This window comes from Diplotaxodon limnothrissa, linkage group LG11 (genome assembly GCF_057381915.1).
Source record: "Diplotaxodon limnothrissa isolate DT_005_m linkage group LG11, D_limnothrissa_male_GT1.1, whole genome shotgun sequence".
NCBI lineage: Eukaryota > Metazoa > Chordata > Actinopteri > Cichliformes > Cichlidae > Diplotaxodon > Diplotaxodon limnothrissa.
Genome location: NC_140606.1, coordinates 37,727,158 through 37,751,826, shown reverse-complemented (window position 1 = coordinate 37,751,826; position 24,669 = coordinate 37,727,158). Strand labels below are relative to the sequence as shown.

The following is a 24,669-nucleotide window of genomic DNA, read 5'->3' as shown; positions in this document are numbered from 1 at the left end:
CTGTAGTGAGAGTATGGAGCAGGTGGAAGAATAAGAAGAGAATTATTAAATGTAAAACGTATTGTCCTGCTCTTATTTTCTGTTTGTTTGCGGAACTGGATGTTTTGGTTTGTTTTATTGCTAGCTGGTGTTGCAGTTCTTTACATGGCCACACGGGGGCAGTGAGTGCTGGCGCCTCTGATGCAGCCCGCTCTTCTTCCCTAGTTTAGCCTGACGTATTTCCGTTTGGAAGTTCAGCGTGCGTTAAGCTAAAACAGCAAAACAGTTTACAGTGTATGAGTGTGTGTGATGTACTTTTAGGACAAATGCACAGTTTTTCGTGTCTACGGCAGGATGCTCGTGTCCGCTAAGTGTCCGAACCGGAGACTTGTGCGCTGCAACTCAAGCTAACGCCTCATCTGTAGCTGGAGTTAGCAGTCGGCTAACTCAACCTGCTGTTTCTGTCACAACAAGAGCGTTTGAGAAGCGGTGAGTGGACTTCAGAGACGGTTGTGTTGTGTCTCCTCTAACGCTCACACTTTGTATAATGCAGGTGTAGTAGTGGATGGATAACTACGCTGTAATATGAAAACTGACAGTATTGGTGCAAAACACTGCGGTTTGAAACGACGCTGAATCCAGATCTGCAGTTAAAGGCGAAGTTATTGGAAACTTGAGCTTGTTTAACGAAACCTAAATGTGAGGAAACATTTTTATTTAGTAGTTTTGCAAAAAAAAAAACCAAAAAAAAAACAACCACTCACTGCTCTGACTCTTTAGCTTTCACAGAGGTTATCAAATCTAGATTGTCAAAGGTTAATGCTGAAGGTTTGTAACTGGACCTGGTCTGAATGTGGGAAAGGCAGCAGGGAAATCATCTCTTTTTGCACATTTACTGTCCTGGAGCATCCTCCAAGTTGAAGCTGACATGTTGGCTGGCTCCTTTCAGTGTGGAGGTGTAGCATCTCCATTATGAGCTCCTTCACGTCCTGGTTTCTAAAGTCTCCCTCTTAAACCCAGATTTTAAAAGTCTGGATAAAGTTGCTTTTACTTTTGTTCTGCTGTAGATGCTCCAACAGTCATAGCATTGCTGCCTGTTTTTGTGTTTTCACAAAGGGATTCACTGCAGCTCTACAGTTTAGTAAAGTTTTCCCTTTCTAAGGGTGATCCTGTCCATATTTGAAAATTCTGGATAAATCATTTCAAATTTTGTTTTTATTTTTTTAAGTTGCAGTGATCTGTGACTTAATTTAAATCCCGTCCTGGAGTCTGTTAAAACAAGTCTGGTCAAATGTAAAAATCTGTTAGCCTTTTTAAAACAAACAAACAAACAAACAAACTAATTTGTTTACTCATCATATGGCCAGGTGTGGTCCACATGTGCAGAACAGTATCTACAGTGTTTTAGATCATTTGAACAGTGAATCATGCAAAGCCAGTCTAGGTCATCTTTAAAGAATAGTGTTTAAAATGATCCTTATTTATCCTAAGCTGGGCCTTGGTGCAGCCCTCCATCCACCCTGTGTCTGAAAAGAGCCATGCTGGCTCTATTTTGATTCAGCCTTTCTTTACAACAGCATTCTTTTGATTGGCCGCTTCATGCAAACAGCAACTTGGCGGATGCTGTGCTGATAACCATATTAAGGATATCCTCTGTGTGGGACATCATACATCTAGAGGAGCTGAAAAAGGGGTTTTGGCTCCCAGGCATTACTTATACATATGTTGACCTCATTATCTAAAACTTTGGCGATGTTTAAAATGATCACCCACTGGAACGCTAATTATATAAGAGAAAGTAAGGAAAAATATGTAAGATCCTTTATTTGTTAATTATTTTAAGCTCGTTCTGCAGTCTTTCATGAAGCTGCTGTGGGATTATTTTCTTTGGGAATCAGTTCATTCTTAGGAAAACTTTTTGAAAACATCACAGCCTTCTAAACCTTTATTTTTCAGGCCTTGTATGAAGATAATGGTAACCAGGTACCTGCGCATGTGTCTGTCGCACCGGGACTTTGGATAACCCTGTTTTTGTTCTGTGACTTTGCTCTTTCAGAAGACACCATGGCCAATCTGGAGCAGTGGGTGAGCGACCGTCTCCACGACATCCTCGGGCTGAGTGACAGATACGTGTCTCAGTTCATGATCGGCACTGCTCGGAAAGCATCGAGTCCCGAAGACTTTGTGGCTCGCCTCGAGCAGACGGGCACGATTGACATCGACCAGAGTGTGGCCGCCTTCGCAAAGGAACTCTTTGAAAAGGTTCATTCATGAAATTCTACCCGAGTTCCCTGTGACGTTCACCAAAACTCATTTTCTTTTAGCTCTGGTGGTTTAAAAAACCCTCTAATGTTGTTTTACTGTTGCAGGTTCCTCATAAACAGGTCGTTGAGAAACCGTCCCGAGCGGTGGAACGGCAAGCGATCGAAATGGAGAGGAAGAACCGGACGTACACGTTACTGGAGGACAGCGACGATGCCGATGAAGATGCTGCGAGGGAGAAACAGAAAGGAAAAAAGAAAAGCAAAGACAAGGAACGCGGGAACAAGAGGAAGCACATCAGACAGAAGAAAGGCAGCGAGTCGTCCAGCGAGGAGGAAGCACCTAAAAGGTAATCTGCTTATTTTCTGCTTTTTTAAGATCTTGGTGCTTTTTTGTTTTTTGTTGGGGTTTTTTTTATTACGATAATTTACATTCATATTTATTCTTAGTTGTGGAGGAGAGATAGACACCAGTGTAAAACTATGTATCCTGTTCTCTAACATCAGGGATAAGTCAATTCAAGACGACCACAAGACAGTAAAGAGAGAAGAGGAGGAAGAGGAAGAGTGGGAGAAGGAAGAGAGAGAGCGACTGCAAGACATCGAGGAGAGGGATGCGTTTGCCCTGCGAGTGAGGGAGAAAGACAAGGAGAAGACGCGCAACATAGCCGAGAGGACGGACAAGAAGGTGGGCACGCAGCTCTTTTACGGTCTTTCACAGGTGACCTTGTGTCTCACGCAGGCAAATATTTATCCTGTTGTTTTGTTCTCCACAGGCTTATGAGGAAGCTCAGAAGAGGCTGAAGATGGCTGAAGATGATCAGAAGAATATGGTGGGTGGTACGGGACAATTTGTGCGCTCATTGATTCCTGAAATGGACCTCAGTTGCTCAGCTGTGTGATAAGGTTTCCTCTTCCTCTTTAAAGTTGCCGGAGTTGAGGAAGCGCTCTCGATGGGAATATCTGAAGAAGAGAGAGTCGGAGAAGCTGGAGGACCTGGAGGCAGAGATCGTGGATGACGAGTACCTCTTCTCCACTGAGGAGCTGACAGAGAGGGAGAGGAAGGAGCTGGAATACAAACGCACCATTCGGGATCTAGCTAAAGATTACAAAAAGGCCGGTGCCAAGGAGCAGGAGGAGAGAAAGAACAGATACTACATGCCGGAAGAGAATAGAAGAAAGGTGGGAACGAGGAATGTCACATGTAGAAACTCGTCTGACTGCAGTTGTCCATATCTTTACCGTCTCTCCACACTTACAGGAGGTGCCACAGAGGGACCTGGAGCTGGAGGAAACCCCCATGGAGCTGGGAGGAGAGCAGGGTCGCTGGGAGGAGGAGAGGCTGAAGACGGCCTCCCTCAGCTTTGGGGCCAAGAAGGAGCGAGAGCAAGGAATGAAGCAGGAGCAGGAGAAGTACCAGCTGATCCTGGAGGAGGACGAGATGATCGACTTTGTCACCACCGCCATTACCATGAAGGGAACTCGGTCTGAAAAGGTGACGCTCATCAGATTCCTTATTCTTTTTTATCGTTGTGGGTCTCATTTAATTTTGATCTAGTCTGCAGCTCCGTGTGCAGTACTGATTAAAAGGAAATATCTGCTTATTTTCACCGTCATAGCCGGCGTGCAGGCGTTACACAGCCTCCTGCCCAGCAGCAATAGTTTGTGTAATTTCACCGAGTGCTGTGCTTGATGGAAAATGCAAAGATACTAATTATTACCCGTTTAGATATCATATCTGAAATACCAGCTCTTTCTCAGCTGCATTTAAAAACAAAGAAAAAGACATGAATGGAAAAAAAGTATCAGCAGAAAAAATGGTGACCACCTATTTGTTAAGATTACGTGTTGCATTCGGTTTTTACCTCTTAGACAGATGGACATATTTTTAGATTTGTCCTGATCTGCACTTTTTAACATGAATGTTCGTTCTTCTTGCCTTATTCCCAATGTTCAGCTTGGAAAAGTATAGAAAATTACCACATAATTACATTTCTTTAAAAATATGTACATTTTCTATTTTAAAAAAACTCTTAATGTAAGCATAGAAGTGTAGAACCAAAGAAACATTTCCCAGCTCGGTCTAACAAAAATGTTCATTTTTACTTGAGAGTGATTTTTAAAATTTTCCACACGAAGGAAATTCCTAAATGCAGAGAAGCAGGTGATTTCCAGTTACAGTAATAACAGCAGAGGGGAGAGTCCACTGGCTAAGCCCCAGTTTTTCATGTATTATAGCCCATAAATGACACAAGCCTCCGGGCCTCTTGTTTCACCACTAGATGGCAGAACTGATGATCTAAAAAAGCAGCCTCAGTATTTGATCCTTTGCCTGATGAGCACGGTGAAGTATTTTGGACTGTAGTGTTACATGACCTCTGACATCAGCGGATGTTGAGATCTGATCAACTTTTAAGTCATTTTTTTGAACTTGTCAGTGAATCTGAGGAAATAACTACGAAGAACCAAATCTGCAAAGTCAAAACATAATTATGCACCTTAAACGGATCAGAATTTATTCGTTTCCGTTTTCATTTCCACGTTTCTTTTTGCCTTTCTGCTTCAGCGCACAAACGATCAGGTTGACTTCAGAGAGTGCAGTGGGATCAGCCTTTCACCTGTCAGATAATCAATGCAGGTCTCAGAATAATGAATGCCTGCGTTCAGAAAAGAGCTGAAAAACCAGGGTTATTTTGGGTGTCATTTGCATGATGACACAGAAATCCTTAGAGAGGCGTGTAAACAGAACGAGAAGTAAAGAAATTTAGGGAAATAAGAAGAGACTACGTGCAAAAATAATAATTAAGTGATCAAACACAGAAGCCAGTTCATACAAATGTTTTGCATTTAGTAACAATTTAATGTATTTGCTCATGTTTTCACGGACAGTTTCAGCCACATGTGTGTTCCCAGGGTGCAATGCAGCCTGTGTCGTAGTGTGATCTTTGGAGTGATGAAAGGCTGTATTACAAGGAAACATGTTTGAGTTGGTGGAAAAATGAAAATATCTTCCACCTGCGTGCCTTTTTATATGAGTGTAAATAAAAGAACCAGTCGACTGTGTCCTTCCAAACCTTCTGTAAACATCGCTGACACAAATTCGCCTCCGATTCAACCCGACGAGTACACTGTGCATTAGTGTTATCTGTGCAACAAGGTTTCATTTATTACTGAATGATTGTTTTTAAATTAATCTTTTGTAATTATATTTAAGCTTTTCTTTGGTGACACCGCAGGGACTGCACTTATTTTCCTTGTACTTGTTACAGTGAAGAGATTGTGATTCTTCTGCTTCACTGTAAAAACTCAAACTGCCTTTTCTTCTGACCGTGTCACGTTGAGGATCAGGATGCTCCGGCTCTGTCGCAGGCTGAGCTGAAAAAACAGTCAATGCAGGAAGTCCGACGCAGCCTTCCCATCTTTCCCTACAGAGACGACCTGCTGACCGCCATCCACGAGCACCAGATCCTCGTCATCGAAGGAGAGACGGGCTCGGGGAAAACCACCCAGATCCCTCAGTACCTCCTGGAAGACGTGAGTGTAGAATTTAAATGTAGCTTCATATATTCACGTATTAAACGTGTTAGAGAACAGCGACTGGGGTACCCAACCGAAATATTGGCCTCTACCTCTTGGAGTAAAAAACAAAGTCCACCACATTGTCCATGTATCCTAGGATGTTGAACTATAGACTGCTGTTCCAGTGTGAAATATTTACTTTCCAGAGTAAGGAAAATCCTGAGCATCCTGAAAGTGCTGTCAAAGTAATCCTTAAACACTTTCCATCAGGGCTACACCAAAGGAGGCATGAAGATTGGATGTACGCAGCCTCGCAGAGTGGCAGCCATGTCAGTGGCAGCCAGAGTAGCAGAGGAAATGGGTGTGAAGCTTGGTAATGAGGTGAGCTTAGTACATGACTACACCAACACTTGATGTGTTACTGCACCTTCAAGCAGACTGAAATTGAGTGTTTTACTGTCATCCAGGTGGGTTACAGCATTCGTTTTGAGGACTGCACATCAGAGAGAACCGTGCTCAAATACATGACAGACGGCATGCTGCTCCGAGAGTTCCTCACCGAACCGGACCTGGCCAGCTACAGGTGCCATTAATGCGTCTGTGCCCTCTGCTGGGTTTTTATGTTGCTTTTCATGAAGAGCAGAAAGCACCTAAAAGTAACAGTGCTGACATGGGAGAGTGTACTTCTGTACTGGCTGCTCTTTACGTGTTTAAGTAGTTTATGGAAGCAGGGTAAACGATTCTCATAAACCATTTTCTCTATTAAATCTACATTCTGGGAGCAAAGTAATGCTGCAGAGGATTTGTGGAGTTATGTAGGCTTTACTAGGAAGACAGGGCAGTTGACTTTCAGCCTGCAGACACAACCAGGCGTGCACGCTTGTTAAAGATTATCTTGGTTTAGGCAGGTACACAGTCTTAAAAGTAGGTAACTTTACCAGTACTGACCTTCTCTGTTTCTTGGCCACTACCTTTTTCTTCTGTGGGGGGTTTGGAAACCTCATCTGATTTAAATTTGGCCTACCTCTCCATCAAGATCATTTGGTCATGCGCCTGTGAGCTGCTAGGCTGTAGCGTCTCAAAATAGCAACCGTTCAAACCAACACTGACATTTTCATAATGTGAATGCAGCAGCAGAGTGGTGGATCTTGTGAACAGAGGAAACTGCAGTGATCACTTCATTCCTTCAGCATGTCATTGGTTCTGCTGCTCACTGGATCTGTCACCCTTGAGCTTATTAGAAAATTGCTCAACCTTAGCCAAAGCTGTCGTCACATGAGCGTCCGGTCAGTTTGAAAAGGAAGGTGACATTTTCTCTCTGCACACAGCAAAGTGCAGGTGGTCTAATCTGGTTTAATCAGACACTTTATTTAGTTTTATAAATCCTCTGCTGGCTTCTCTGTAGTTTGACATTTATCGCCGAACCCGTTCGTGTCGATCGTTTTGCTCCCCCCACGATCTCTGTCTGTCTCCCCCCACAGTGTGATCATCATAGACGAAGCCCACGAGCGAACGCTCCACACCGACATCCTGTTCGGTCTGATTAAAGACATCGCAAGATTCAGATCAGACCTGAAGGTGCTGGTGGCGAGCGCCACTCTGGACACCGAGCGCTTCTCCTGCTTCTTCGATGACGCGCCTGTTTTCAGGATCCCTGGCAGGAGGTTCCCCGTCGATATTTTCTACACGAAAGTAAGATTATATTTGAATCCTCGCCACAGTAAACGTTACAATTTAGAGCCTATAAACCAAACTGTGGTGTTGATGTGTGTGTGTCTGTGTGTTGTCTTATCAAGGCTCCAGAGGCAGACTACCTGGAAGCGTGTGTGGTGTCGGTGTTGCAGATCCACGTCACTCAGCCTACCGGAGACATTCTGGTCTTCCTCACTGGACAGGTGCGCTTCATATCATATTCCCAAGAGATCCAGAGCTTCAGACACGACTGTGATGCTCTGCAGCAAACATCAGACTGAAATCTCTCTCAAAGAGTTACACCTAGTTTAACATCATGTTCTCTCCATGCTTTCCTTTGTGTGCAGATGTTTTTATAATATAATCACATTCTAACTGATGGCTGTGAAACAACATTGATCTTCACGTGTTCTGTAGAATAGTTTGGACATACCACTTTATCAAAATCCTGACACAGAGGATCGCAGGTTCATAATGTGAAAGTAAAGTCTTTATTAAATATGGCTTAAGTGAATAAGAAAATCAGCTGATTTTAATGAAACTGATGAAATTGCCTTCACTTACCTGAATCCTTTTTCGTTTCTTTTTTCGTGGAATGAGGAAAAAGGTGAAACGACAGAGTCGCTGTTGCTCAGGACGATTCTTTCTCCATAAACTCTTTGTCACAGTGAACACATCACTTTCTGTGGAAACTTGATTTTCCCATGTGGCTCCTGCAGCACTGATAAAACACAATGAACGTCAGAAAAAGGCCACAGTGAACCTGAAACAGACCTGATCTAAAACCAAAGAAGGATCAGAGTGAGCTTGATCATCCATGCATGCGTTCATTCATATATTTCTATATTTATTCTTAAGATTTGACTCTGTTTTTGTTAGAAAACAGGTAAAATCCCACGTTCACTCTGAGAAAGTTGATCTTGTAAATTCTACAAGTTTAGAAAACTGTCCTGACATGTACGGATGCAAAGGGAAGGAGAGGGATCAGAACAGATATGTTAGAAACACGGGTACAGTGTCCTTGTGTGTGTCGGCTGATTGTTGAGCCTCGCTGAACGCGTGTCTTGCAGGAGGAGATCGAAGCGTGTTGCGAGCTGCTGCAGGAGAGATGCAGGCGGCTTGGTTCTAAGATAGCAGAGCTGCTCGTCCTCCCCATCTACGCCAACCTGCCGTCTGACATGCAGGCAAAGATCTTTAATCCTACTCCGCCTGGAGCGCGTAAGGTGAGACAGTGTCTTATTTCTGAGAAGCTTTTATTGTTTCTTAATACAGCTGCCCTATAACTAACAGGTCAGTGAAGGACTAATATTTCATTTTGGCTGACACAAAATAGACCAGCAGTCGACCATGACGGGTTTTTGTTAAACCCTTATTTAACCAGGATACCAGAGTCTTGATTTAAAATCTGTTTGCACAAGTGTCCTGGTCTGTTTACTCTGCCAGCTGGATCAGCCTCGGATCATTTTCCTAGACTGGAATATTCACAGTTTGCACCAGCTCATAACAATCACAACAGGCTAACAGGCCTGTTTTTTGCTTTGTTTTGATGAGAGCTGCTGGAGCATTGCAAAGTATCATTAGCATTATGCCAATACGGTGTTGAATACTTGACATAATTTATTAGCTAGCGTGCCTTAGTTGGGAGTTGGATTCTCTGGGAGAAACAGTTGCTTCTCACAAGTCCATCTCACAACCACAGCTGTGGTCCCTGCTGGTCTGCCTCCACTGCAGATGTCTGATGGTGCAGATGGAGGTGAACGGATCTGCGCTGTAATCACAGGGTGAAACCAAACGCTAGCTGTCATGCACTGCTGAACGTGAACTGGATGTGAGGCTCTGAGTGATGTTGGGACAAAGGGAGCTTCAGTTAAATCTTTCCACAGGTTCACCTACGAAACCTTCAAACTTTTAGGCTCTCGCTGGCCCAGGTCGTTCTTTCAGTCTTGACTCCAATTATAATCACTAGAAACATGAATCCTAATTCACATTCAAATTTGTTTGACTGCCCAATCTTAAGACAAAAGTTTCAACCACAGATGATCTTAGGTTAAAAAACGGCAGCTATTAAGACCTAAAACAATTCCAGCTGTTCAGGAGATTTGCGTCCCGTAATCAAGGTGAGCTAAAGCATTTAGTGCTGCGTGTAAACAAGGTTAAGTGTTATATTGGTACATTAAATTCCACTGAGTCAACCCGTCGTATCCTTTGATTTTACAGTTTCTCTGTTAGAAATCCTGGTAAATAAATATGAGCTTCCTGCAGTTGTAAATCATGTTTTTGACGTCTTTTTTTTTTTAACCTCTCATTTATCATCTGGATTTAATCTTTGTTGGTGCAATGTTTTCTAACTTTATCTCTCGGTGTTTCTTTTCTTATCAATCCAAGGTGGTGGTGGCCACCAATATAGCAGAGACTTCATTGACCATAGATGGCATCATCTACGTCATTGACCCTGGCTTCTGCAAACAGAAGAGCTACAACGCCCGCACAGGCATGGAGTCACTCATTGTTACACCTTGCTCACGGGTAACTGCTTTTCCTTAATGTTTAACTAGCAGGAAATCAAAGTGAAGTGACGATAAATTTAAGCCATTTCCTTTTATTGCTGTTCTAAACAATGACGGGTGCATCCTTGGGATTGGTACAGGCTGGTCTGTGGGGTTAGACCAGTCTTCACCACCATGGAGGTACTGAATGGAGTCTTTGTGTCTTTAAATATGAGAGCTCAAAAAGTTTTGAATGAATTTTGATAAAGTTCTTTAAGTGTTTATTAATAGAACAAAGAAAAGTTGAATGCATATATACAAAATACAAAAGTAAATGCTACCCGGTGTGAGCTGCCTGGGTGGAGCTTTTACTTACATATCACTCTAATGTGAGATAAACTGTTACATAAAAAACTAATATTTGGAATATAAATATATTGTTTATACATATTATATTGTTTAAAGACCAAGTCCTAGAAGCTGAATTGAAGAGAAATGATGTCTCGTTTATTAGCTTCTCTTTATTGGCTCACTGTTAAATTGAATTCCTTCTCCTTGTGCTCAAAGTGCTGAATGATTAGCCAACACCATAACTTCATAGTACCATTTTATCCTAATAGAGCACTTTGCTCTCAGACTGCAGGTCTACTTGTGTTCTTAGAGTTCCCCAAATTAAAATGGGAGGCAGAGCCTTCAGCTTCCAGGTCCCTCTCCTGTGCAACCGACTCCCAGTTCAGGTTCAGGAGACAGACACCCTCTGCTTTTAAGAGCAGGCTTCAAAATGTCCTTTTTTTTAAAAAAGCTTATAGTTGGGGGTGGATCAGGCGACCTTGAACCATCCTTTAGTCATGCTGCTGTTTGAGGCGAACCAAATTAACTGAACTACAGGTGTGAAATCACCTGGAAGGTCAAACATTTGCTGAACTTTATTGTAGCTGCAGCTGAGACATCGAAAGTTCAGACGTGTCAGATTCAGTTCGTTGGATTTCTCGTCTGTGATTGCTTTTGACTCATTCGTTGTTTTAAGGTGGATTGATTTTGGAGTTTTGTCTCCTAACAAGGCAGCTGGTGCAAACCTGTTTTGTGAAAACATCTTACTGAATATATTTGATTTGATCTGACTCGCACTGTTTTGGCTGCTGAAAGCAGCCCGTGGTGAAATTGTCTTTGAAATATAATCAAAGGTGGAGGAGGGCCTGATTGGCACACTCGAGTCAGCCAGAGATCCTCAGAAGAACAAACCTCTCCAGCTTTCCAAAGAAAAAAATAAATAAGTAAATCTCCTGATAAGCTTGTGGACTTGTGGGACTGTAAATCACTTTGACCCAGGTCAAACATAAAAATACTATGTTAAAGAGACCTCAGAGATATCCTCCACTGGCTTCACAGACATGTATTGTAGCTCAGGTGTGGTGGTGTATTAGTGCAGGTGATTTATCTGTCTGTTTTTTTTCTGTGTGTTTAACTCTCAGGCTTCAGCCAATCAGAGAGCAGGCCGAGCAGGCAGAGTGGCTGCTGGGAAATGTTTCAGGCTTTACACAGCCTGGGCCTATAAACATGAGATGGAGGAAACAACTGTGCCTGAGATTCAGAGGACCAACTTGGGAAATGTAGTCCTGCTGCTAAAGAGTCTAGGTAGGGGAAGAAATGGGGATCCTGTGATTTTAAAACACCAGGTGGCTGCTGTTGTGTAGTGAGCTAATCTTTTTTCCTTGCAGGTATTAATGACCTCATTCACTTCGACTTCATGGACCCACCTCCTCATGAGACTCTAGTCTTGGCTCTGGAGCAGCTCTACGCCCTGGGAGCCCTCAACCACATGGGAGAGCTCACAAAGGTGCAAACCTGGAGACGCTCTCTATATTTTTAATATAGTCATATATATTTATAGAATTTCTGCAATCACAGGTTGCTTATAGACATTAACCTTCACAGTATCGTGATGTGAATATGCACCGTCCGACAGAGTTAATAGAGGCCAAAAACAAAGCTAAGGGAGGGTCGCCAAAAAACTCCACCAAAATCAGATCGCACAGATCCCTGGGTATGTACAACAAAGAGCTGGTGAACTATCTCATCCTATATTTGAATCTGCAACAGGCGCTGCAGAGTTGGACATATTTTACATTCTTACTGTAACTTAAGCTGCGGGAGAGAGATACACCACCTTTTATTTTTACAGGAATAATCTGTGACCATCTCTGCCACGCTCGGCTGCATATTTGCATCACGTACTTTGCACACCTGATGCTCGTAAGGCTGTAAAATGGCTTCCAGCACTGAAGAGTCACTCACTTCCTTGATCGAAAGTGCTGATGCATTTTAACTTGGAGCTTTTATTACCAATCTGATCGTGTTAATGAGTAATTATCAGGGACAGGAGGATGTTTTTAAGAGCGTGTGTAAAGGTGTCATTAGCCAGTTTTGTAGGTCATTGGGTTTGTTTGTTTTTTTAATTAAATGAAGTGTTTATTGGTATTTAACTCTTTCTTTCTCTCGGTCTCTTTTTGGGGCGGCTCAGCTGGGTCGCAGAATGGCTGAGTTACCTGTGGATCCCATGCTGAGTAAGATGATCCTGGCCTCAGAGCAGTGAGTCTCCAGTTTGATTGCATCATAGTCACCTGCTTGAGTCTGTACTACCTGCCAAATTAGCTGTTTATTTATTCAGTCACATTGCACCATGAAAGCGTTAAACTATTAATTATCAGGAAATCTGATTCCCACACTTTATGTACAGGAAGCTTGCATGGTTTGTTGAAAGATTTGTATGGCGAAGTTGTAGAACAGGTAAGCTTGTGTGCACATATTAGCATAATTCCAGTCTGTCCCTCCATCCTCACATCTGTGCTGATTTTAGCTGCACGTGGAGTCTCAGTTGGGTGAGCTGAAGGGTGTCTTTGACGAGACGAAGGCTAGAAATAAAGGTTAGAAATATGGTTTAACACAAGTCGCTGCGGTTTTTACCAACCAGAACACGTCAGTGATGCTCGGTCACTACATCAAAACCGTAACCGTAAGGAAAGAGAGCATCACGACACATCTGTGTGTGCAGATTGTGTCTTTAACGCCCTCGCTGTCTTTGTATCTCGGACATCTCGTTTTATGAACATATGCAGTAAATGGTAAATGGCTTGTATTTGTATAGCGCTTTTCTAGTCCCTAAGGACCCCAAAGCGCTTTACACAACCTGTCATCCACCCATTCACACACTGGTGATGGCAGCTACACCCTGGGGCGCACTGACAGAGGCGAGGCTGCCGGACACTGGCGCCACCGGGCCCTCTGACCACCACCAGTAGGCAACGGGTGAAGCGTCTTGCCCAAGGACACAACGACCGAGACTGTCCAAGCCGGGGCTCGAACCGGCAACCTTCCGATTACAAGGCGAACTCCCAACTCTTGAGCCACGATCGCCTCCCAGTAGAAGATGAAGATGGACTAGAGCAGGGGTGGGGGAACTCCATGCCTCGAGGGCCAGTGTCCTGCAGGTTTTAGATGTCCTTGATCCAACACAGCTGCTTTAAATGGCTGAATGACCTCAACATGTCTTGAAGTTCTCCAGAGGCCTGAAGTTTCCCACCCCTGGACTAGAGGCTGCTGGTGTCCACCTACTGAGAAACTCAAACAAAAAAACAGCTAGTGTGCTTTCGTTGCTAGTTTTTCCACTGATGACTGCTTGGGAAAAACATCCTGCCTGTAGCTAAGCTGACACAGGATGCCATCATCTTTATCTAACAGAAATAGAACTTCCATTCAGCATCTACAGCGATTTACACTGCTGTGTATTCACTTTCTATTTTAAGCGTTTTTATGCATTTTGTCTCGATTTCTTGTCTGACCTGTTGCTATCATTTCCCATTATTATTAGCATTTATATTAACAATAGAAATTATTAATTTTGATGCACTTTTATGAAACTTTTAAATCTGTCATGCATAAATGAAAGACTTTTTTTGTTTGTTTATTACTCCTGCAAAAATAAAAATCACATGGAAGTCGTATCTGTAGCTGTGCGGACTTTCCCCCTTTCCATAAACAAAAAAGCTGTTGCACTTTAACAAAGTGTGGTCAGTAAGTCTGCCTGAGTCCGGTCTGAAGGATTTATAACGCTCATACACTTACGGGCAGTTGGTTTGGAGCAGCATGTGGCTGAACCTCCACATGACAGAGAAACAGACTGAAAGACTGGATTCAGTCAACTCAACACGTCATTGTTCAGCGAATCAGCCATGTTTACCAGTTAGAAACATGATTGTTCATCACTTTGACAGCAGAACGTTGCTGAATTAAACACTTACACTTATTAGAGTGTTGGAAACTTGATCAGCTAGTTCAAGTTTTGTTCACTAAGAGAATGGAAAGCAGTTTCATCAAAGACAAAGAGAGAGAATTAAAAAAAGAATACATAGGATTTTAATTAGCAGAAGTACAAATGAAGACTGTGTAGGACTGGTGGTGTCTCAGAGGGTGGGCAACATCTCATCTTAACACTCGGGTGGTCTCAGAGTAAACAGCATATGATGTTGAGGGGAAAAATGTGACAAATCCCAGTTAGAGATCAGTGGCAGTAACTGAAGGAAGGCTATAATAAGATGAATGAGTGATTCTACATGACCTTCTTGTAACATTCAGTAGTATGAAGGTAAATATGGGTTTGAGGACACTTTTCCACCGCGGAACAAGACTGATGACAAAACAAAAGTGTGATTCACAAGGTTAAAACATGACTGTAGAGATTAAAATTGGATTAAACTCAACTTATGGACTTCTGTGTTTACATCAAACAAAAACATTATGTGCGGCCTGTGAAAGCGGGTCTGCTGTGGAGGAAGAAATGCAGTCTGTCTAATGTGTGGGTATAAAGGATGCAAGCAGGTTGAGTGAAACAGTTCCTTTAAAACCTGAAAAATGTGCATGAATTCAAGACTCGCACAGAATTTCATTTCGGGAACATTTGTTTTTTTTCTCCAGGTACAAATGTTCGGAGGAAGTGTTGACGATCGCGGCCATGCTGTCTGTAAACAACTCTATCTTCTACCGTCCCAAAGACAAGGTGGTGCACGCCGACAACGCCAGAATGAACTTTGTGGTGCCCGGAGGAGACCACCTGGTGCTGCTGAACGTCTACAACCAGGTATAAACTCAGCCGGGTAACATCAGGGCTGGAGATATGTTTGACGTTTAGAAACACATTTGATGCTGTGTTGAAGTTGGCAATCTAAATTCAGGTAAAATCACTGATAAAGACACAAGTATCAGGGCATCATTTTAGAGGCTGATTTAAGAAACACACTCAGCACTGGCTCAGCGCACAGTTTGATTATTGTGTGCTAACTGCAGCTGTGATATCTTCCTCCCACAGTGGGTGGAGAGTGGTTATTCCACACAGTGGTGCTATGAGAACTTCATCCAGTTCCGCTCCATGCGAAGAGCCCGGGATGTCAGGGACCAGCTGGAGGGTCTGATGGATCGCATTGAAGTCGAGGTGGTCAGCTGTCAAGGAGACAGCGTGCCCGTTCGCAAGGTTAGTGACACTGATGAACTACAGTACAGCGTTAGCTGTTCCCAGGCAACAATATGGAGTCTTATTATCAGTCACTTCATATTAATAAGGAACTACAGCTAGTCCCACTCTGGGCTTTAGCTTCATCTGACAGCTGCAGCACTGCTGAGTGAGGCCTTTTTGAGATGGAAACACAGATTGAGATTGAGCATAACTTTGCAAACAAAGACTTGTCTTATCTGCCACGCTCTGGGAAAATAATACCAGTGATATTTATAGCTTGTACAGAACGAGAAAAAGGAAAGTTTGAAGCCTAATCTTGAAAGTAGAGATAGTGTCTGTCTCCTGAATCCAAACTGGAAGCTGGTTCCACAGAAGAGGGGCCTGAAAACTGAAGGCTCTGCCTCCCATTCTACTTTTAAATACTCTAGGAACAACAAGTAGGCCTGCAGAGCGAGAGCGACGTGCTCTAATAGGGTGATATGGTACTACAAGGTGTTGATGCACGCTCAATCATCCAGGTAAGTAAATCCCAAAAAGTTGATTCTGTTCATCTGGTCGTAGCATTTTGTGGGAGAAACGTGTCGTGACTCATCAGCTGACTTCTTCAGTCTCAGCTGACTGCAGGTTTCAATCTTATAAACAGTACATTTGCATAATGACTGAAACCAGCCCACTGAGGGAACAATGGGCTGGGAGGTCAGTTCCTTGATCATTAATATACAAATTCTCATTACCATTGATCAACAACCACTGATCAAAGTTCATTGATCAATGGCCAAGAATACCATTCACAGAGAGTTAAGGAATGGCTGCAATCACAGCATTGTAAGATTGTAAGATGATGACCGATGCACCCTCAGGCCCCCTCTTCGATTAGAGCCTGAGGGTGCATCTTTCGCCATCTTACAATCTTACAACACTACGTCCAGATGAACAGAATCAACTTTTGAGGATAGTACTATAAGGTCATTAAGATAAGATGGGGCCTGATTAAGACCTTGTATTTAACAGGGAGCCAATGAAGGGAAGCCAGTACAGGAGAAATCTGCTCTCTCTTTCTAGTCCCTGTCAGGACTCTTGCTGCAGCATTTTGGATCAGCTGAAGGCTTTTCAGAAGTTTTTAGGACTTCCAGCCTGGAAGTAATAAATGCATGAACTAGTTTTGCAGCGTCACTCTGAGACAGGATATTTCTAACTTTAGAGATGTTGCGCAAATGGAAGAAAGCACTCTGGCCTATTTGTTTAATATGTAGCACTCTATTTTATTAGATTAAGCACTAATTAGCTGGCATCTGTATCTGTGCTGTGTACTTAAGCACATTATGGATTCTCCTTACAAAGCAAGGTTGCTTTTAACTCTCCACCCTCTCACCCAGTTATCGTCTTCCGGTTTCAGAACACTGACATGTAAAAATCAAGCCTTCAAGACTGGACTTCACAAACTAAGTAACTATATTCATCTTTAAAGCGGCAGCAACAAACATAAATGTTAGATTGTTAGTTAAATTATTAATTGTTATTAATGAGAGTTGTCCATATAAAAACAATGCTAAAGTAAAAACTACGAGGGCTGGTTTGGTATGCCCTGACTCAACCATTTGATAGAGAATTGGTCTTTATTTGTGGATGTGTTTTCTTTACATACTTACATCCTGACACATCCTGAAAGCAAAAGCTGAAACTGGTTATTCAAGAGATGGGATGGTTCCTCTGGCACATTGTGACTCAGCGAGTTGCTGTGCTGATAAGATTATTAATGTTGTTTACAGTCTGAAATGGCACTGCCGGGTTTAACTGTTTTTAGCACCGTGGCCTTTAAACAGTCAGATATTTCAACCAGGATATAATTAAGAATGAGAACATTTTCTAAATCAGACTTGGAACCGACCACGTTTCACAGCTGCAAGTTTCTTGCCATCAGGAAGCACATTCACTAAAAAGTTTTGTCCTTAAATCAGTGGTTCCCAAATGGTTGTGGCAGTCGTGCAGTATTAGTACACTATACAGCTGCACAAGAAGATAGAAATGACCTGTCATTTTTGTGTGTCGATACTTTTGTATGTACTCATTTACTCTCAAAACTGACTAAAAAACACTTGTGCCAGAGGGTAAAAACTAACATCCCTCTAAGAGAAAACTGGCTTACTTCTAAAGAGTGTTGGATCTAAACCAGAGGGAGTAAGACTGATTTTGTGAAGTGTTTGATGACTCAATGGAAGCAAAGTATTTGCTAGTGGAGTGGCAACAATCTTGAAAACTGGGAACTAGCGCGACATTTGCCATTTTTGATCTGCCAATTTGTCAGTAAAATCAAAACAACTAATGACATGCCACATGACTTAGAGACTGTGTAGTGCACGTATGATTGGAGATAGGCCTTGAAATAATTTCAGCTAATTTACCTAGTGAACAGATGTTGCTGTTTTTAGGGTTTTCTGTCCTCATCGGGCATATCGGAGCTCGGTGTTTTTTAACATCCATGCAGAAGCATATAAATCAGCCCAGCCACCGCTTTCATCACCCTCTGGAACTTGTTCTGATATATGGCATAGAAATATTTTACTATATCTCTTAAAACTTCATTTGTATTATAATTTTTAATTATTTCTGCCCGTGTTACAGCAAAATGCCCGAGTAACGAAATCCGCTGGCTCTGATTGGCTGAGCCTACAATGCCTACAATGCCTTCTGAATCATGTGACAACCCCTTGGCTTCCATACTTGCGCTTCGCTGTTCCACTTGAACGACGTATTGTTGTTCTAGTTAGCAATTAGCCTATAGCCTATCGTTCAGCATCGCCTCACTCAAAACGCGCAACGGGTGCTTCGACTTACGAAAGTTTTGGACTTATGAACGAATTAATTTCGTAAGTCGGGGTTCCGCTGTATTCAGATTTCTCCAATTGATGTTTCTGAGTTAACTTAAATAATTTCTTCCTCTTGACCATCAGCACATCTAGACTCTGACAAGACTGTCGAAAAATGTCCTACCATTAATTAATGCTTAAATTAAATATAATCAACATGTCTATGGTATCTAAGCAGATTCTTACTCTGGATGGCATTACCTTGGCCTCCAGTAACGCTGTGAGGAACCTTGGAGTCATTGTTGACCAGGACATGTCCTTCAACACACATATTAAACAAACATGTAAGACTGCTTTGTTGCATTTGTGCAACATCTAAAAACAGAAACTTCCTGTTTCAGAGTGAAAAACTAGTCCATGCATTTATTACTTCTGCACTGTGCTATTATTATTCATTATTGTCAGGTTGTTCTAAAAGCAAGGTTACCAACAGGAACTAGACAGAGAGATTATATTATCCCATATTGGTTCTATTCACTGGCTCCCAGTTACATCCAAGATCAAATTTAAAATAGTTCTCCTCACCTAGATCGTCTTTCGTCCTCTGTATCGTTGTAGGTCTTTACCTTAGAATATAAAGTATCCTGAGTAAATACATAGAATTAAATGGAATTGTTTCTGCAGCTATAGTTTTAAAAGACACTATGCTCTACTTTTTTATTGGTACATCAGAACTATTAATATTAAACCGAATAAGATGAAATGAAACAAATGAATGGTACAAACAATCCAGGGGAGTCGATGCAAGGTAAAGATGAGTTTCACGACATAATGAGAGAGCGAGGAGAGAACAGGGTAACAAAACCACCGGAAAGATGAATAAAACGGAGTCAATGTCAGAAACGTAGTGTAGGTAGTGACCTGTTCGAGGAGTAATCAACACCATTTCATATTTGCTTCTGCTTTGAATGTTCACAGGTAAACATCAGTGATGCAGTGCAGTGAATGTGATGCACAGGAGGGTGGAAATTTAAAAATTCATTTTTCTCTGACACAAGATTGATGATTTTGTTGTAATCTTCTGTGAACAGTGATTTTACTTGCTTCACGTTCACGCTCCAGTACAGCTCAGAGCAGCTCCTATATTGCTCAAGGACAAGACATTAACAACATAACAAGCTTTAAAGAAATCTGGATTCTGGTTCTGTAACTAAAAGAGTACAAGGATCTGTCAGAGGAAGCCTGTAAATCATCAGCAGGCAGAAGCTGTGTGAGTTTCCTTCACATACCTGTACCTGTGTGTGCGGTGAACACCTGAAGTATTCGCGATAAGGAGAGGGCGTTTATTTTCTTAGCTGAGTCACACCTCTTCCCTTTGCACGCTGCCTTCACTCAAGTCAAACATCCTACAGCTTATAGAAAAAAAGACGACGCACAACTTACTTAATGATATTAAATGATAATTGGCGTAAGGAGGATTGTGTGTGTCCAACGTTTAAATCCAGGAAGCATCAACTTCTCAGCTCCTCTACACAACACATAAAAAGCCGAGTCAGTCATCTGATGATTATTCCGTTTTGAAGTGAGAGACAGTTAGGTTACATGCTACATGACTTGTACGTGACAGCTGCTGTCTGTCTGCTGTATCAGCAACTATCAGCACGCCCATGAAGGCGCCCGACACCACCCGGCCTACATTACAGAAAGTGTGAGTGTTGTAAGGAGGTTTCACTGTGGAGAGGATCTCCATGGTTTCTGTTTGTGAATCCCACATGGATCCTTTCTCAGACCCTGATGTTTCAGTCTCAGTGCTGATTGTCTTCTTTTCCTTTAGTTTCAAGCAGAACAGTCGAGTTTTTCCACACAATCCAGTAACATCAGAGGATTTCATCTCAGCTAAACGAGAACTGATTTCTCTACCTGTCTACAAAGTTGTAATTGTACAATAACAATATAATAACAACAATAAACTTGCATAAAAAAGTTTTTTATCACAGAAAAAATCCACATAAGACTACATATAGCAACTTTCTATTCACATATTCGCTCATTATACTTCAATCCAAGCAATGATAAGAGCATGGTCTGAAATGCGTATCTGCCCTGACCTCTGCTCAGCAGAAACAAACAAACAAACAGAGTCAGCCGACCTGAGTGGCTTGAGGCAGTTTAGGTGCTAGAACCTCTAAATCAAGGAAGTCAAAAACATTTACATGAGCCACATGCAGCCCGCTTTGATGTTATGTGGATCGGGCCAGTGAAACGCCAATCATCAATACGATATCTTAATACTAGACAAAGAAGTGCTATTTCAACAGTCTTGTGTTTTTTACATGATAAAGATATCAGTCAGCACAACTCTTTGGGCTTCAATTATAAGAAGTAAATGTGTAAAATACAGAAATCCATCACTTCCTTATTTTGGTGTATTGTGAATGGCCATGGGGGAGGTCTTTATCAGTAGGAAAAGCTGTACAACAAAACAGTTCATGTTTTTCTGGAGTCTTTACCAGACCAAGTCAGGCCCCCAGGCCTTTTGTTTGACATCCCTGCTCTAAATCATGGTCACTATTGTATTATAAATAACAGCGGCGAAAGTTAAAAGGTTTAGACTAGAGTTAGTGGTAGACAGTCCCCTCACTCTTATTTAAACCCATCTAAAATCTTCCCTTCAGGCAGGATGGCTGATGTCGTAGTCCTGGAGCTCTTTCACTCTTTTATTTCATTTGCTGTGCCCCGTGCTACCAGCACTAGACTAATTCTGGTCACGCTGAACTATATGAGATGAGATAAGGTGTACTTTGTTTATCCTTAAAGTAGGGAAATTCTTGCACTAGAGCAGCCAAAACATTAAACACAGCCTATAGCAGAAGAGCTTGAATAAGCAGAATAGACATATAAAGGTCGATAAATTACACAACAGAGATCTTAATAAATTAAAAAGTGACATAAAAGAAAAGTTAAAGTTCAGGTTAAATGGGGCAGCTAACCCCTGAATATTCAGATCATAAAACACTGCTTCATTATTTTAAAAAAAATCATTTAATGTGTTTAAGTTTGAAAGACTATAAGACTGTAAAACTTGTTTTTAAGAGTATCTCATAAAATAACCTAGTTTAACCTTCTTCAGCCTTGTGCCCAAAGGTAAATGGAGTGCATTACTCGTACTGTACTGATCAACAGACTGGAGGAACCAGTCATCAATGTGCTGAGTCAGCCACAGTGCTGCGGCAGCTGCCATTTCTCACGTCTTCTGCTTTATCGTTGTTGTTGTTGGTGTTATTATTAAAGTCTTTATTATCATTGTTGTTATCATTAATACTCTTATTTAACACTGTTACACAGTACTTCATGTGTAACGCTTGTATGGAAGTGTGGAGCTATGAACTGTGGCTACACACAGTGGGAGAAAGGATCAGGAGATCCAAGCACAGATTCAGCCGGGCGGATGGGCTGAACCAAGTGTGTGGAACAGGTCTCAGTAGCTCTGAGAAATCAGCGTTTCGAATGCTGGTCAAAAGTAATACCAAGCTCTTAGCAGAAGATTTGATATTGGCGGTGAGCGTGCTGATGTAGTGACTTGGTAAAGAACATTAGATCCTCAGGTTTTCCTCAGAGGTAAGAGAGGAGGTTAAATACAGAAAATACGTCTGAGTGTCATCAGCACAGCAAAGGTAAGAAATACTTTTGAAGCTCACAAGTAGGTGACATGTATTAAAAAAGCAGAACTGGTCCAAGGGTTGAGCTGTGGGGACTCCAGATACGTGGGATGTAAATGAGAACATACAGTTGTTCATGTGAATTCAAATAAGTATGAAAACCATTACGAGAGCCGTGCCAGTGACGCCGGCTCAGCTCTGTAATCTGCATCATCAGTGGTCTCAAAGGTGGGGTTAGCGTCTAGTAGGACTAAAATTCACTGTTGTCACTGGTAATTTTCAGTAATGCTGTTTCTTTGGTAATCGGATTGGAATTTATTATTTGTTTTCCTCAACGCGCTGAAGGAGCTGATGAGCAGCTGTGAATGGACCTGTGGTTATCTGAAACCCGGCAACTCAGGAGGGTTTTTTTAAGCACACGGAAGATGTTGGCTGTGATTGTTTTATAACCGTGAGAAGCTATTGGAAGATGACAGGTAGAATCTCTTTAGGATAATATCGAGTTTGCAGAAAGATGGGCACATGTGACAAACTATATCAACGAGATCTGTTGGGGAAATCGGATTAAACCCAAATAACATAACTGGATGAGACACTTGGGCAGGTTGAAAGGATCCACACTTGAATTTGAACTTTTTCCACAGTCAATGGAAGATACAGCAGGAAAAGCAGACATAGCAGGATTAAGGAGTCTGATAATGGTGTTAACCAAGAGCCTCAGATTGTTAATCAAACCAGCAAAGTTCTTGTCTTTATGGTTGGTTGTTGTGTGTGGTTAGTAACTTCTTAATGTGCAGGTAGCAAACATGGAAATTTGTGAAGACTCTTCTCTTCCCTCCACAGACGTTATCTGCTGTTTGTGTCACAGTCTTGAGCTGTTATGGGAAGTTTGTTTTGGGCTGCAGCTCCCCAGTATCTCCTTTCAGACATGAGTTCTTCTAATAAGCAATTAATCTTCTAATAAAGAGTAAATGTTTTATTCTAATCACACTTTGTTCATTGCGTTATATTCTAACGCCATTCTTTTTTGTGCCCAGCGCTTGTGTATTTTTCTTGTTGTTCGTCCCTGCAGAGCCAGGAATCCCTGCTTTATTAACCCATCTGCCCTCCACTGCTTCTTATCCTCCCCTTCTGCAGGCGGTGACTGCAGGATATTTCTATCACACGGCCAGACTGAGCAAAGGAGGCTACAAGACTGTGAAGCACCAGCAGACTGTTTACGTGCACCCCAACAGCTCTCTGTTTGAGGAGCAGCCCCGCTGGCTCATCTACCATGAGCTGGTCTTCACCACCAAGGAGTTCATGAGACAGGTTGGCCTGCTCGCCATGTCATACAGTTTTACTTTTTCAGTTATAAGCTTTTGCATATCAGCGACTCCCAGCTGGTAAATAATGATCGGTTAATCAAGTGTATTTGATTAGTGGCACCTGGCTGCAGTAGGGTTGTACGTTTTCACACTGCTAATGCATTTTAAATGCTAAGTTTTGTAAAATGAATAGTAACACAGTGTAATGTGCCATGCTGTTGTCCATTTCAGGCTGTTTAAATAATTTTAGAACTTGCTAAGAGCCAGATGACTGTACACAAAATCTCAGAACGAGCATGTAGTCGTCTTTTCCGTGGCTGTTTTATTCCCAACAGGCGTCTAACTCAAATGTTTGCAGCACTTTCTGTTGTTTTTCACAGCATGAGCCTTTCTCTTGTTTCAGATCTAAAGGAGCCAGCTGCACCCTTCTTTGAGTTTAGTACGAGTGGTTAATGAGGATGTGTCAGTGTTTCAGAACAATATTTAACTACAGGCATGGCTGCGTATCAGTCCACTGATTAACCTCCACTCGCCTTCTGTCCTCTGTTGCACTCAGGTGATCGAGATAGAGAGCGGCTGGCTGCTTGAAGTGGCCCCTCACTACTACAAGAGCAAAGAGCTGGAGGACAGCAGCAGCAAGAAGATGCCCCGTAAGCAGGGCAAAACAAAAGAGGAGCTGGGCTGAAGTGAAGGTCAAGGCCGTCCACGGCACATACCATGAAAAAAAAGTGCTTCTCACTCAGGACAGGGTGACAGGACGAGGCGCACGAGTCTGAGTGAAAATGGAAAACGTACCATGTTTCTAAGCTGTAACTTGTTTTTTGACAGCGATCGAAATTTGACCCGCATTATTCAAATCACACCAGTATTTTCAAACAAGTTTCTATTTTCAAAACGGAAAGAGAGAAAGGTCGAGTGAGAAGTGGGCCACGCACCGACTCTGGTTTAATCATCAACCAGCCGGCAGGGCTGGGTCTCCAAAAAGGAAAAACGAACACGCTTGGATCTGTGTTTCCCGCTCTGATGGCAGCAGTGCGGACTCACCAGCTGGTTTGTGAATCGGCACGAGACTGTTGTGCTTTGACCGCTCGCTTATTCGCTCTGTGTCAAACTGTCACAGCTGGCACCCGATTAAAGCACGCTCACGTGTGAGGCTCCTTTCCTTTTCTTTTTTTTGGTCTATTTTTCTATGGCAATAAAGTTTTACAATCGATTTGTTTTTCAGCTTAATAATTACTCATCGCAGTAGTATTTGCAGCCTTTTCAACTTGTTTGCTCGTCTGGTTTTATTTTCAGGAAAGTCACAATCGGAAGAAGAAGTTTTAATGTCAGAAAGGCCTCTGGTTTGTAAGGGGCGTATTTTATTTGATTGTTTAAGCCAAAACAAGGCATATACGCTACCTGGCAAAGGAATGCTGACTTTTATGTGCGTTCATGTTTTTATTATATAAAG

The 24,669-nt window shown here is 42.2% G+C and overlaps 1 protein-coding gene across 1 annotated transcript; it reads left to right on the top strand.

Moving 5' to 3' along the window:
- Positions 1-235: 235 nt before the first annotated feature.
- dhx16 (DEAH (Asp-Glu-Ala-His) box polypeptide 16) lies at positions 236-24,417 on the top strand. Its single transcript, XM_085366704.1, has 21 exons — positions 236-468; positions 2,036-2,241; positions 2,349-2,590; positions 2,748-2,928; positions 3,017-3,073; positions 3,168-3,422; positions 3,502-3,735; positions 5,583-5,774; positions 6,030-6,140; positions 6,227-6,342; positions 7,241-7,451; positions 7,556-7,654; positions 8,522-8,674; positions 9,837-9,977; positions 11,410-11,572; positions 11,656-11,774; positions 12,459-12,526; positions 14,909-15,071; positions 15,300-15,461; positions 23,047-23,220; positions 23,773-24,417. The coding sequence occupies exons 2-21, from the start codon at positions 2,044-2,046 to the stop codon at positions 23,899-23,901; spliced, it is 3,168 nt and encodes a 1,055-aa protein (XP_085222830.1). The 5' UTR covers positions 236-468; positions 2,036-2,043; the 3' UTR covers positions 23,902-24,417.
- Positions 24,418-24,669: the final 252 nt, after the last annotated feature.

What these genes read in the sequence shown, in the direction of transcription:
- dhx16 (XM_085366704.1), top strand. Translation starts at nt 2,044, where the DNA reads ATGGCCAATCTGGAGCAGTGGGTGAGCGACCGTCTCCACGACATCCTC. An exon ending in CCGGACCTGGCCAGCTACAG is followed by an intron (nt 6,343 to 7,240) that starts GTGCCATTAATG and finishes CTCCCCCCACAG; the next exon opens with TGTGATCATCATAGACGAAG. An exon ending in ACATGGGAGAGCTCACAAAG is followed by an intron (nt 11,775 to 12,458) that starts GTGCAAACCTGG and finishes GGGGCGGCTCAG; the next exon opens with CTGGGTCGCAGAATGGCTGA.